Here is a 13670-nt window from a genome sequence, read left to right as displayed (position 1 = left end):
CATTGTGCTCGTGACTCAACTATCTCATGCCCAACTCCTCATAAGGACCAGCTCCAGTCCCTGATTGGCTGACCGACCAGTTTCACAATACATGACGCGTTTCCTGCCGTAAAGCAGATTTTTTCAGCGAAATTTCGGCACCGGTGGCAGAAGCTTATTGCAAAGATTGCAATTCCACTGAGTAACCTATGTAAACAGTGATAGTCTGATTTTACTGTGGACACTACCCTGTGCAACCCACATTATTTAAATCATGATATATTTAGGACAAGATGCTGTCTGTTGCCTCTTTAACAACTACATTTTCATTTCTTGTTTCGTTCTATGTTATTGTCTGTAGTTATGTATGTTCCCCCCATCATGTCTGTTTATGTGTTCACCATGTCATGTCACTGTTTTTGTCATGTAATTTCACTAATACATTTTTTAAAAAAAGAAAAAAGAAACAAACTGAGACATGAACTTTAAACTAAAGAACAAAGTGTTGCAGAGACGAGTCGGTTCATCAGTTTATTTCTGTTTCATTTTTACATGACATCATTGATTTATTTTGTGCCAAAGAATTTCACATCAACAGACATGAAGACAGAAAACAGCTGTTTCTCTGAGACTTCAGGGACAGTTGGACAAACCTCTCGCTGAAATTTCCTACTGACATTAAACACACTACAGCTTCTATCTACAGGTGCTTCAGCCAATCAGGAGGCAGCCGTTATATATGTACTGTTATATATTCCTCAACATGTCCGTCTGTACATTCAGCGACATGCTGACACGTCTGGTGACGTCAGCAAATCATTCAGGATATGTTTAATGACCCTCCATGCTGTCATTGTGCTTGACATGCAAACTGCAGGTCAAAGCTTTGTCTGTGGTGAGTTCACTGAGCGGCTCAGGAGGCGTTCAAGAGCGGCTTAGAAAAACAGAACTTTGTATGCACCAGTCAAACACATGCTCGACTCCGTCGTCAGATCTTTTTAAAATGTTTTTTTTTCTTCTGCATCATATTTCATATATGTATGAGGTATCTAAATACTTTAGTGTCACAGAGTGTCAGGACATGTCAGGAAAAACATCTCAAGGGAAAAACTCAACTTTACAAGCAAATAGTCAAATTATTGTAATATTCAACGAGCATCAGGCCGCTCAAGAAAAAGTAATAATTTTATTAAAAATACATGTAGAATTTTTTTCCTCCAATTATGAGTTTATTGAAATATTTCAACTTTTTTTTTGTTTATTTTTATTTTTATTACGTTTCCCTCCTAATATTATTATTTTAATCTCAAAACATTATGACTTCTGCCCCCAATCTTCCTTTATTGCCAAGATATTTTTTTGCTGACTTTGACGCTGTCCTGACTTTGTCTTTAATTATGATTTTTTTTTTCTTTAATTATTATTTTATCTTAAATTATTTCAACTTTAACTGAAATTATTACGATTGTTTTTGTCAGAGCTTATTCCCAGGTTTTCTGTGATGTGTTTCCTCGACAGTGATGCCGACACTCTGTTTGTACTGAAACGTTCTGTAGAAATAAACTTGTTGATTTCTCTCCTCCATAGAAACTTGTGAACGACTGTTACCATGGTAACTTCTTACCTGCCATCCCATGTGACATGAAGATAAAAGAAACAACAGGTAAGTGGATCAACATGACGTCAGTATTTCAGAAACACTTACTGCGGCTCTAAAAACCGACTCCTAGATATTTCACTAAAGCTTGAAGCGAGTACACACAGGAGGCTTTTCTCCTTATCTCAGTGTCAGTCTGATTAAGGGGAAGTTTAAGGGTAAATCAGGGCTCAGAGTTTCAGACATGAATCCTCCCGAAATCTTTGTCACATGATGGTGAAACATTGGTAAAGTATGACGGTGTGGTTTCATTCAGCTGATTCAGATCACCGTTTCCCAGAATTCCCGGTGTTTGTCTTTATTTACGACCCAATCGTCCTGAGTTTTATTGTATCATGATTCTACGGACAGGAAACACAGGAAGTGATGAGACGTTGATGGACGTTGTCTCTAATCTGGATCCGCTCGTGTTTGTAGGTCTGGTATGTGTTGATCGTTCCCGGTCCTGTCAGGTCCGCTAACACAGAAAACCCACTTAAGCATCACGTTAGCATCACGTTAGCATTATGTTAGCATCATGTTAGCATCCTAAAACCTTCAATCCATTCATTCAATCTGCAGTCAAACACCTAGCAACATGGTCGCTATGCTAAGCTAGCCAACGACAGGTGAGAGTTCAAACAGGTGTATTTCTGGTCCGATAAACAGAAGGCGACGGTGGTCTCCGGGATGTCGCTGGTGGTGGTGAAGGCGGCACAATCGGCCGGTCGGACCACCAGACACACACGTACACGTGTTGGTGTGGAGACACCTCCGAGGTCTTGGCGAACTCATTTTTAGTCCTGGAGAATCAGCAAACTCTGCTGACATGTGTCTCTGGTGGCCCCGCCCCCGTCATTAGGAGGTAGTGGCCTGTTTACGAAAAGTTTCGAAGAACGCTAGCATCCCCTTCCTCACGCTGCTGTTGCCGTTGCCCTTGGTTATCCGCGGCATCATCATGTTGCCGCTGCTGCTGCCATGGAGACGGGAGGCGAGAGGAGGGAAGGCATCCATGGAGTTGGCCCGTTTGACTTTTGACGGGGCCGCACGCCATGACTTGGACCTCGGGGGAGGAGTCTGAGCCACCAGACACTTCTGATACTGAACCTGATGGACAGGAAGGAACTGAAGTCAGTGTTAAGTGTGCGTCGACCACCAGGGGGCAGAAGAACACCAGAGTCTGTGGAACTGAATCTGTCCGTGTGTTGTAAGGTCCCCGTAAGGTATGAATGACCTGTAGTGTTCGTGTGTTGTCAGGTCCCCGTAAGGTATGAATGACCTGTAGTGTTCGTGTGTTGTAAGGTCCCCGTAAGGTATGAATGACCTGGAGTGTTCGTGTGTTGTAAGGTCCCCGTAAGGTATGAATGACCTGGAGTGTTCATGTGTTGTAAGGTCCCCGAAAGGTATGAATGACCTGGAGTGTTCGTGTGTTGTAAGGTCCCCATAAGGTATGAAAGACCTGAAGTTTTTAAGGTCTAAATGAGGGTGTAGCTGTTCAGGTGTGTACTCACCATACATGCGGCCTGGACAGCCTCAGACAGGATCCCTGCGTCCGGTTCACACCAGAATACGTGACATTCAAATTGTTGCGTGCCGCCATCAACAATCACAGCGAAGGTGTGGCTGTCATGGCCGACGCCCAGAAAGGTGAGGAAACGTACCTGACACTCCCAGAGAGGCTCCTCCCCTTCCTGTCAAGAACCAATGAGAGAGAGGGTCAGCTGACCTGTCACCTAGTGGGTTAACAGATTATGTAGTGATGGCGGTACCTCTCCCCTCCACAGAGACAGGATGTTGTCAGTGACGTGGATCACCGCTGGCTCCCACTCGTCTCTGTCTGTGGAGTTCATGATGCTCTCTATCGCTCTGTTCAACACCTCCATACCTGCATCATAACCAGACTCCTGGTCACCACGGTAACCACCAGGTGTGTTTTATGACTTAATTAGCACGTAATTAGTCGGTACATAATAACATCCCTTTTTACAGGATCATTATCAGTTTGTTTACACTGACTGAACCAATCACAGAGCTGGATGTCGTGTTCAGGCATGTTCAGGCATGTTCAGGCATGTTCGGGTGTGTTCAGGTGTGTTTGTGTCGTACCCATCGCTCTGGACACTGGCAGGTTACCGATGTACTGGACCTCAAACTTTTGGACCTGCTGTCGCACGGCCTCCAGAAACTCCACTGAAACAACAACAAACTATCAGCAGACAGCCAATCAGAGAACAGCAGGTGACGTCAGAGAACAGGTGAGTCACCTTGTCTGGGCAGGTCTTCAGGTGAGATGCTCTCCATGGTCAGGGAGCGGGACGGCCGCATCAACGTCTTTTCTGACATCATCTACGGAGAAATTAAACCATCACGTTCACCTGCAGAAGAACATTCCCTTTGTCTTTACTGCTAAGTAGCTAATGCTAGCATGCTAGCTAACATGCTAAGCTAAGATGCCGAGCTTCACACCTGAGAGTGTCACCTGTCGTTCAGGTGACGTTAACGACTGACCTTGGAGCACATCTCATGCAGCGCTGTGGCGATGGCTTTGGCCGGAGCGTTGCAGCGAAACACGTGACACTTCAGCACACAGCTGTCCTTATCGCCCGCCACAAACGCAAAGTCCCTGAACGCACCACATACGCACACACACACATACACACAGTGTCATGATGTTGTGACCGATCAGCTGATGGACCGACAATCATGTGATCAGCAGGTGAATCAATAAATGACCCTGACATATATCGGAGGCTGTGAGGTGCAGCTTTATGTGAAGAGGTAAAGGTAGAGAGGTTTACCTGTCCCTGCCCAGGTGGAGGGGTGGGGGGCGGGGCGTGTTAAAGAAACAGAGAGAGTGACAGGGTTAGCGCAAACTGACAGGTAAACAAACTGAAAGGTGGGTTTGATTTTAACACCTGAGCATGCAGAAACAAACTGTGAGTGTGCTGTTAGCCTAGCATAGCATAAAGACTGGAAGCAGGACGAAGTGTTAGCCTAGCTTAGCATAATGACTGGAATCAAGGGGCAGTGTTAGCCTAGCTTAGTATAAGGACTGGAAGCAGGAGGAAGTGTTAGCCTAGCTTAGTATAAAAACTGAGAGCAGGAGGCAGTGTTAGCCTAGCTTAGCATGGAGACTGGAAGTAGGGGGAAGTGTTAACCTAGCTTAGCATAATGACTGGAAACAGGGGGAAGTGTTAACCTAGCTTAGCATAGAGGCTGGAAGCAGGGGGGAGTGTTAGCCTAGCTTAGCATAGAGACTGGAAGCAGGGGGAAGTGTTAACCTAGCTTAGCATAGAGACTGGAAGCAGGGGGAAGTGTTAGCCTAGCTTAGCATAATGACTGGAAGCAGGGGGAAGTGTTAGCCTAGCTAATCATAGAGACTGGAAGCAGGGGGAAGTGTTAGCCTAGCTAAGCATAATGACTGGAAGTAGGGGGAAGTGTTAGCCTAGCTTAGCATAATGACTGGAAGCAGGGGGAAGTGTTAGCCTAGCTTAACATATTGACTGGAGGAAGGGAAAAGTGTTAGGTTAGCTTAGCATAATGACTGGAAGCAGGAGGAAGTGTTAGCCTAGATTAACGTAGACACTGGAAGAAGGGGGGAATGTTAGCCTAGCTTAGCATAATGATTGGAAGCAAGGGGCAGTGGTAGCCTAGCTAAGCATAGAGACTGGACGCAGGGGGAAGTGTTAGCCTAGCTTAACATAGAGACTGGAGGCAGGGGGAAGTGTTAGCCTAGCTTAGCATAGAGACTGGAAGCAGGGGGAAGTGTTAGCCTAGCTTAGCATAATGACTGGAAGCAAGGGGAAGTGTTAGCCTAGCTTAGCATAATGACTGGAAGCAAGGGGAAGTGTTAGCCTAGCTCTCTCGACCAGCTCTCCTCTGGTATATTTTTTTGGGTGGGACAGTGAAGGAATGACCCGCCTTACTGTGAATTATTCTGCCTCTGATATTCTTATACTAACTCTAACCAGTCTCATTCAACCTGGTTAACCAACGAGTGTTAGCCAATCAGAGGCAAAGGGCGGGTCACGCCTTCACCATCCTCAGAAGATAAAATCTGCCCACCTCTGTCTTATCTACGTGTAGTTTATTGAACAGGTGTAGAGAAGTGACCTTGACTCCAATTGGCTCACCTGCCATTGTTGCAGCCCACCCCCCACACACGGATGTTGATGATTGGCTGACAGTGCAGAGGGGTGTGGTCTAAAGGGTCCAACAGGGTCAGAGTGTCTTTTTTCAGAACCAGCATCATCTCCCGACCCTGCAGACAGACAGACAGACAGAAAGCATTATACCACCCTGCTGTGTAAAACATAAATGAAAACTGAACACAGTTCAGAGATATTTAGTTAGTTTGTTAGTTTGTTAGTTAGTTTAGTTTTATTTGCTCATAATGTTAAAAACAGACAGTATAAAATTTACAAGATTAAAAAGGAAATGTGCCGGAGAGGTTAGAAGCCACTAAAGGCTTATCAAAGAACCTCCCCTCAATTAAATCATACAATAAGGATAAGAAATAAACAAGACAGATCAAAAAAAAGAAAAAAAAAGGGGGAGAAGGAAAGCAGAAGCAGAAGAAAGAGGAGGAAATCAAGACAAAACATGACAGGTAGTAAATAAAATGAACAAAATCAATATAAGATTACGTGTTTGACGATGAACAAACAACTAAGAATTAGTCAGACCAAAAACAAGGAGAATCCAAGCAAGGAAAATAATAATAAATAAATAATTCCACATTAAAGTTGATTAATTAAATACTTTTTCATTTGATTTTTGAAGATTGCCAGTGAAGATGATGCTTTAAGAGATGGTGACAGGTTGTTCCAGAGAGATGGTCCTCTATAACTCAGTGAGAATTGAGAAAGGGAAGTCTGACAGAAAGGGTGATGGATGTCATTGGACTGTCTCATGGAGGATGAGTGAATATCAGAAGAAAAAATGAAAAAAATGGAAAAACACTTGGTAAGTCCTGAGTTAAATGTTTGAATGTATACATAAATACACAAATCTGGTATTTGTTCACATCATAGATAGATAAAAGTTTTTATCTTCTAAATAAAGAAGCTGAAGGGTAACAGCGATTAACAAGACTCCCACATGTTCTCCCTGTGTCAGCGTGGGTTTCCTCCAGGTGCTCTGACATGTTTTCCCTGTGTCAGCGTGGGTTTCCTCCAGGTGCTCCGACATGTTCTCCCCGTGTCAGCGTGTGTTTCCTCCAGGTGCTCCGACCCCAAACAGGATAAGCGTTTACAGAAAATGAACGAGTTTGAACATTTAATATCTCTGTGCTGTATTTAACTGTATATGAGTCTGACAAGTTTACAGATCACTGTTTTCATTAATGGTTTACAGAGTTCAGCTGATCCTGAGTCAGGGTCATACGTCTGAACAGGTTTAATTCACATCGTGGTTTACTTTCATATTCTGGGTCAGTTTGTGATTGAAACAGACAGACAGACAGACGGACGTAGATGGACAGGTGAAGGTTCAGCAGGTGTCTCACCTCCCCCCAGGCCCCCTGTCTGTCCCTCTGCTCGGGGCTGCTGCAGTGAGACAGCTGCTGGATGACGTTACTGACAGCCAGACTGCTGCGTCCGGGAGACAGGTCCTCCTCCTCCACCTCCAGCCAGCCCAGAGAGCGCACTGCAAAACACTGACAGACAGACACACAGGGAGAGGACAGACAGAGTCAGACGATGAGATTAAGCGGTCAGTGAGTCGTTGGGTGAAAAACAGGGAAACCAGGGCACAAACAGATGGATGGACAGAGAGAGAGAGAGAGAGAGAGAGAGAGAGAGAGAGAGAGAGAGAGAGAGATTAAGTCAGCTTAATGAAAAGTGTGGTAGAGAGCGGTCGACACAGAGCAGGAGAGATTAGAGCAGATTAGAGCCGACTGACAGGAAGTCAGTTTTCACTCTGGTTCATGTCAACACTGCTCCTGTCAGTCATGATGTCATCATCAGCTTCCTGTGACATCACCATCAGGATAGCGTGAGTGAACGCAGCACAGGAATGAGGACGTTCATGAGAAGGTTCTGAATCTAAAACATACTTTAATGAAGCAGAAAAACCAAATGTGTCTCACTGAGACAAGAAGAGACAGGTCATATGATAATTGTTGTTGTTGATGTTGTTGTTGTTGTTGTCGTGTTACCTTGGTGTTGGGGTCTTGGTTAGTGAGATAATCTTCATGCCATGAAGACCTGAAAGAAATATTTCATATTTAGAAATTTATATTATCTGTGTGTGTGTGTGTGTGTGTGTGTGTGTGTGTGTGTCTCTGTGTGTCTCTGTGTGTGTCTGTGTGTTACCTGGGCTCAGGTGGTTCACTGGTCTCTGTGGTGGAGCTCTGCTGTTCAGCCTCCTCCTGCTGAGACACAACACCACAGACAACACATCAGACAAACTTGCTCATCTGAACCAGGTTAAATTAAACTCACCAGGTTAAATTAAACTCACCGGGTTCATTTTGACTAACTGAGTTAAGTTATATTAAGCACAATAATTTGGACTAACGAGGTCCATTTAAATTAATAAGGTTAAGTTGTTTGTTGGACACTTCTAACTGGTTAAACTGAACTAACCACGTGAGTTATTGAGGTAGTAACCTGTGTTTCGAGCAGCTGTGGCGTCCCACTGAGGCGAGGGTGTTGCCACTGGGTGGCGCCGGTGGGAACGTGCCAGTAATAAGTTCCTGTAGAGTCTTTGATGGTTCTCCAGCCGGAGGGGAGGTCTGGGTCCAGCAGCAGGTTCTGGTCTGTCCAGATGTTGTCTGCATACACACACACACACACAGACACACACACACACACACACACACACACACACACACACACAGTATCAGAGCTACTGAAGCATGTATTTATCTGTAGTAAACATTTCTGTGTTGATGTAATGAGTCCGACAGGTTCTGATGGTGTTTAGGTTCACACACAGTGTGTGTGTGTGTGTGTGTGTGTGTGTGTGTGTGTGTGTGTGTGTGTGTGTGTGTGTGTGTGTGTGTGTTTGTTGATCAGTGTGTATCAGTGTGTATCAGTGGACTCTACTGAGCTTCTGTTTCTACTGACTTTATTTATGTGTCCATCAGGGCCGATTGCTCTGACACAACAAGGGAGGCTCAACTTCCCCTAAACTTTCATAGAAGAAATGGTCAAATATGCACTATTGAATTTACATTAAAATAAGAATTTACATTGCATTAGACGTGCGCTAGGATGCGTTTCATCATGACTATGATGTTCAAACGTCAGCTGTTTGTCACCAGTTTTCAAACGCGACCTCCCTGTCATACATTCTGGTGTCAGCACGGTGGACGTGGAGCATTCCTATGAGACAGCGCTGAGTAGGTTCTTTTCATGCAGCAAAGCGAGACGCTCATTGGATAAATGCGACAAGATCGTCACTTCCAGGGAGGCTCAGCTTCCCTGGGAACTAATGGTGCAGTAGGCAGGAGAGGACACTCGGTGTCTGCATGATGATTGGAGGAACTGTCTAAAAGGCTGAACCCCTTTGTGATTGACATCGCTTTGGAAATACACACCGGCATCGTCACATTTCGAGCTCAGTCCCATGCGGATATTTGTGAGTGGAGTCTACTGACAGAGTGCCGTCTGGAGTTCCTGATTTCCATAAGGCATATAGCTCATTGTCACCGTTTGTACAGTTCACACACAACACACACTGTAAACAAGGGTTAGGGTGTTTGAACCCATGTGAACATCTCTGAGCTGTGTGTTGCTGTGGTTCTATGGCATGAGTGTGGTTGGAAAATGGCTTCAATTAAATGTTCCTTTTATAAGTTACTGCCTCACTACAACATGACACAGTTTATGATGTAAACTTGATGTAAAAGTGAGCTTCCCCTGTTTGAAAGACCAGCAGCTGCCACTGGTGTCAGAACACACACATTATTTACACCAGGTGTGGGTCTGTGAGGCAGGTTGGTTAGTGCACATGACAAAAGGACAGTGTGGACGTCAGGTGTAAAAGACGACATGAAGTGTGTGTTGATTTGGATCATATGAGTTTTTGACCCTGTTCTACAGCGTCCTCACGGAGACATGATGAGACCATGGAGAAACAGGACGTCCAGTCGGTGGTGGACTGTGTGCTGGAGTGTAAGGAGCTGTTAGGGACAGATGTTGGGGACAGATGTTAGGGACAGATGTTGGGGACAGATGTTGGGAACATATGTTAGGGACAGATGTTGGGAACATATGTTAGGGACAGATGTTAGAGACAGATGTTGGGAACATATGTTAGGGACAGATGTTAGGGACAGATATTAGGGACAAATGTTGGGGACAAATGTTGGGGACAGATGTTAGGGACAAATGTTGGGGACAGATGTTGGGGACAGATGTTGGGGACAAATGTTAGGGACAGATGTTGGGGACAGATGTTGGGAACATATGTTGGGGACAGATGTTAGAGACAGATGTTGGGAACATATGTTAGGGAAAGATGTTAGAGACAGATGTTGGGAACATATGTTAGGGACAGATGTTAGAGACAGATGTTAGGGACAGATATTAGGGACAGATGTTGGGGACAGATGTTGGGAACATATGTAAGGAACAGATGTTAGAGACAGATGTTGGGAACATATGTTAGAGACAGATGTTGGGGACAGATGTTAGGGACAGATGTTGGGGACAAATGTTAGGGACAAATGTTAGGGACAGATGTTAGGGACAGATGTTGGGGACAGATGTTAGGGACAGATGTTGGGGACAGGTAGGAGCAGTGGTGTGGAGCAGACATGTCCAGTACAGAGTGTTCAGATTGTCCAGAGGTCAGACAGGAAGAGGACAGGAAACTGTAGAGGACCTGAATAATTAATGACCCTCAGAGACGTGAAGCGCTGAGTCAGCTGACTGAGAGACGGCAATATGATGAATGTATTGGGGGGGGTAGTGGTCAATACAGCGACTCGTTGACTCGACTAGAGGAGGAAACTCGCAGCTGAAATCATTTTTATTTCCACACTGTACGAACTCCTGACAGACAGTTCTGTTCAGCTGCTGGAGAACAAACAGGAAACATTTACGGTAAACACAGGAAGTTTACTGACGGTGTCTCAGCCGCTGCATTACAACAAATAAACAAACAAATAAACAACTTTTAACTACCAGGGGCCTGTATCACGAAGCGAGATCAACCTTTCCTGGGTTGACTAACCCTAACAATGGCAATCAGGATAATCGGTATCACGACGCTGGATATCAACTCGGTAACTCAGCCCAGGGTTGCTTTATCAAGAGCCGTGAACGCGCACACAGCGGACCAATCACAATCATGAGAGAAGCGCAGCGTCACAGAGCGCCCTCACAGAGCGCCGTATGTGAGGATAAAAAAAGTATTTCTCGTGAGGATCAGAGATTAATTCTACTAAAATATGAGGAGGAGAAAAGCAACATTAGAGAAAAGGCCAACAGCTGCAGGAGGAGGAAACATGCGTGGCAACGCATAACGGGATGAATAATGTTTAGTTTTAGTTTAGATTAGTTTATTTGCACATAATGTTAAAAACAGACAGTATAACATTTACAAGATTAAAAAAAGAAAAGTGCCGGAGAGGTTAGAAGCCACTAAAAGCTTATCAAAGAAATTCCCCTGTCAAAACATCAATGAAATCACATAATAGAGAAGAAAAAAAAACGGGTGAGGAAAGAAGGAATAGAGGAGGAGAGAGGGAAAAATCAAGACAAAACAAGGTAGCAAATAAAATGATGTGTAGGTTAAATTACTCATCACTGGTTCAAGTAGCTACAGTACCTGTACCTGTACATCTGACACTGATCACACCCTTGAATCCCATGAAATCAATGCTGCGCAGATGAATTGCGTGTATTACAATTATCGTCTAACATCATTGCGTCTGATAAATTGGTCTTCTTTGTCATAACGTTATATATGCTACAATAAAGCTTAAAGCTGACGCCACAATTAAATCATATCAACACCAAATTGATAGTCTGAATAAAATCATCCTGATATTGAGCTGTGTTAGAAATTAACAGCTGCGCAAAAATATACCTAGTCTCCCTCTTTAAAAAACAAAAAGGAAAATCCCTCAAACACCATGAAGTGTAGACATGATAGGCTACTTTCCACATTTCCAGCAGCAAAGCTGTCAATTAGGCCCATTATCTTTAACAGGGATCATTTCCTCCAACAAAACAAAATGTTGGCACTAATTAATGGTGCTATTAAGTGTCCGCAAATGATCAGTTTCTTTCTTATGAAGGGGTGGGATGAAAGTTCCACTTCTTTCCACTCCTTTTTGAACAATCTTTTCATTGTCTGTTGTTGTTGCTTTCTTTTCTTTTTTAATGTTCAAAATAAACTTTCAAATCAAAATCAATCAAATGAATTAAACTTCCCGTCATGACTGGGCTGCATTTCTGTCAGCGGAGTCATTTTTTTCCCAACAGCTGATTGGCCAGTGGGTGGTGCTTTTTATAGGATCAGATTCAACCCTAAACTTACCCTGCTCCGGAGCAGGATAGCCGTTCAGAGTAAGTTACCATGGTGATCTACCCCGATAAGAACTGAACCGGCTTTGTGAGACCGAAACCCCAGGGTTAACCCTGAAGTTACCTCGCTGAGACATTAATCCTGCTTCGTGATACAGGCCCCAGGTTTGTCAGATCCAAAACATAGACCTATCCCAGGTCTCAGGTCTCTGTCTGATGCAGCAGGTCAGGTGTTTATATGTTTGATCAAAAAATGATCAAGTCCATTTGGATTTCACAACAAATTTCCCAGAATTCAAGATCCATCATTTTGGATCAGTGATTCTCTGCTCTGGGCTACAGCTACGTACTGACAAACAGCGGGGTTACGGCTACGTATTGATAAACAGCGGGGCTACGGCTACGTATTGATAAACAGCGGGGCTACGGCTACGTATTGATAAACAGCAGGGCTACGGCTACGTACTGATAAACAGCAGGGCTACGGCTACATATTGATAAACAGCAGGGTTACGGCTACATATTGATAAACAGCAGGGTTACGGCTACATATTGATAAACAGCAGGGCTACAGCTACATATTGATAAACAGCAGGGCTACAGCTACGTATTGATAAACAGCGGGGCTACGACTACGCACTGATAAACAGCAGGGCTACAGCTACATATTGATAAACATCAGGGCTACAGCTACCTACTGACAAACAGCAGGGCTACAACTACATATTGATAAACAGCAGGGCTACAGCTACATATTGATAAACATCAGGGCTACAGCTACGTACTGACAAACAGCAGGGCTACAACTACATATTGATAAACAGCAGAGCTACGGCTACGTACTGATAAACAGCAGGGCTACGGCTACGTACTGACAAACAGCAGGGCTACAGCTACGTATTGATAAACAGCAGGGCTACAGCTACGTACTGACAAACAGCAGGGCTACAGCTACATATTGGTAAACAGCAGGGCTACGGCTACGTACTGATAAACAGCAGGGCTACAGCTATGTACTGACAATCAGCAGGGGTACAGCTACATATTGATAAACAGCAGGGCTACAGCTACATATTTATAAACAGCAGCGCTACAGCTACAGCTACGTATTGATAAACAGCAGGGCTACAGCTACAGCTACATATTGATAAACAGCAGGGCTACAGTTATGTACTGACAAACAGCAGGGCTACAGCTACGTATTGATAAACAGCAGGGCGACAGCTACAGCTATGTATTGATAAACAGCAGAGCTACAGCTACGTATTGATAAACAGCAGAGCTACAGCTACAACTACGTATTGATAAACAGCAGAGCTACAGCTACGTATTGATAAACAGCAGGGCTACAGCTACAGCTACATATTGATAAACAGCAGAGCTACAGCTACAGCCACAGCTATGTATTGATAAACAGCAGGGCTACAGCTACAGCTACGTATTGATAAACAGCAGGGCTACAGCTACAGCTACATATTGATAAACAGCAGAGCTACAGCTACAGCCACAGCTATGTATTGATAAACAGCAGGGCTACAGCTACAGCTACGTATTGATAAACAGCAGGGCTACAG

General features: G+C 44.3%; 1 protein-coding gene across 2 annotated transcripts in view; it reads right to left on the bottom strand.

Moving 5' to 3' along the window:
• Window positions 1-509: 509 nt before the first annotated feature.
• apbb3 (amyloid beta (A4) precursor protein-binding, family B, member 3) overlaps window positions 510-13670 on the bottom strand; it is a 20346-nt gene continuing 7185 nt past the window's right edge. Inside the window, exons 2-12 of one of the 2 annotated variants that reach the window (XM_050037613.1) lie at window positions 8227-8390; window positions 7930-7988; window positions 7773-7821; window positions 7122-7271; window positions 5749-5876; window positions 4124-4238; window positions 3880-3961; window positions 3722-3805; window positions 3385-3500; window positions 3127-3306; window positions 510-2722 (exon numbers count right to left, since the gene is read on the bottom strand). In XM_050037613.1, the coding sequence (XP_049893570.1) occupies window positions 2474-2722; window positions 3127-3306; window positions 3385-3500; window positions 3722-3805; window positions 3880-3961; window positions 4124-4238; window positions 5749-5876; window positions 7122-7271; window positions 7773-7821; window positions 7930-7988; window positions 8227-8390 (1376 nt within the window). In that variant the 3' untranslated portion in view covers window positions 510-2473. The remainder of the gene's footprint in view (window positions 2723-3126; window positions 3307-3384; window positions 3501-3721; window positions 3806-3879; window positions 3962-4123; window positions 4239-5748; window positions 5877-7121; window positions 7272-7772; window positions 7822-7929; window positions 7989-8226; window positions 8391-13670) is intronic. The other variant, XM_050037624.1, reaches the window with a different exon arrangement.

This window comes from Epinephelus moara, chromosome 3, assembly GCF_006386435.1.
Source record: "Epinephelus moara isolate mb chromosome 3, YSFRI_EMoa_1.0, whole genome shotgun sequence".
NCBI classification, from domain to species: Eukaryota; Metazoa; Chordata; class Actinopteri; order Perciformes; family Serranidae; genus Epinephelus; species Epinephelus moara.
This window is presented reverse-complemented; position numbering and strand designations above follow the sequence as displayed.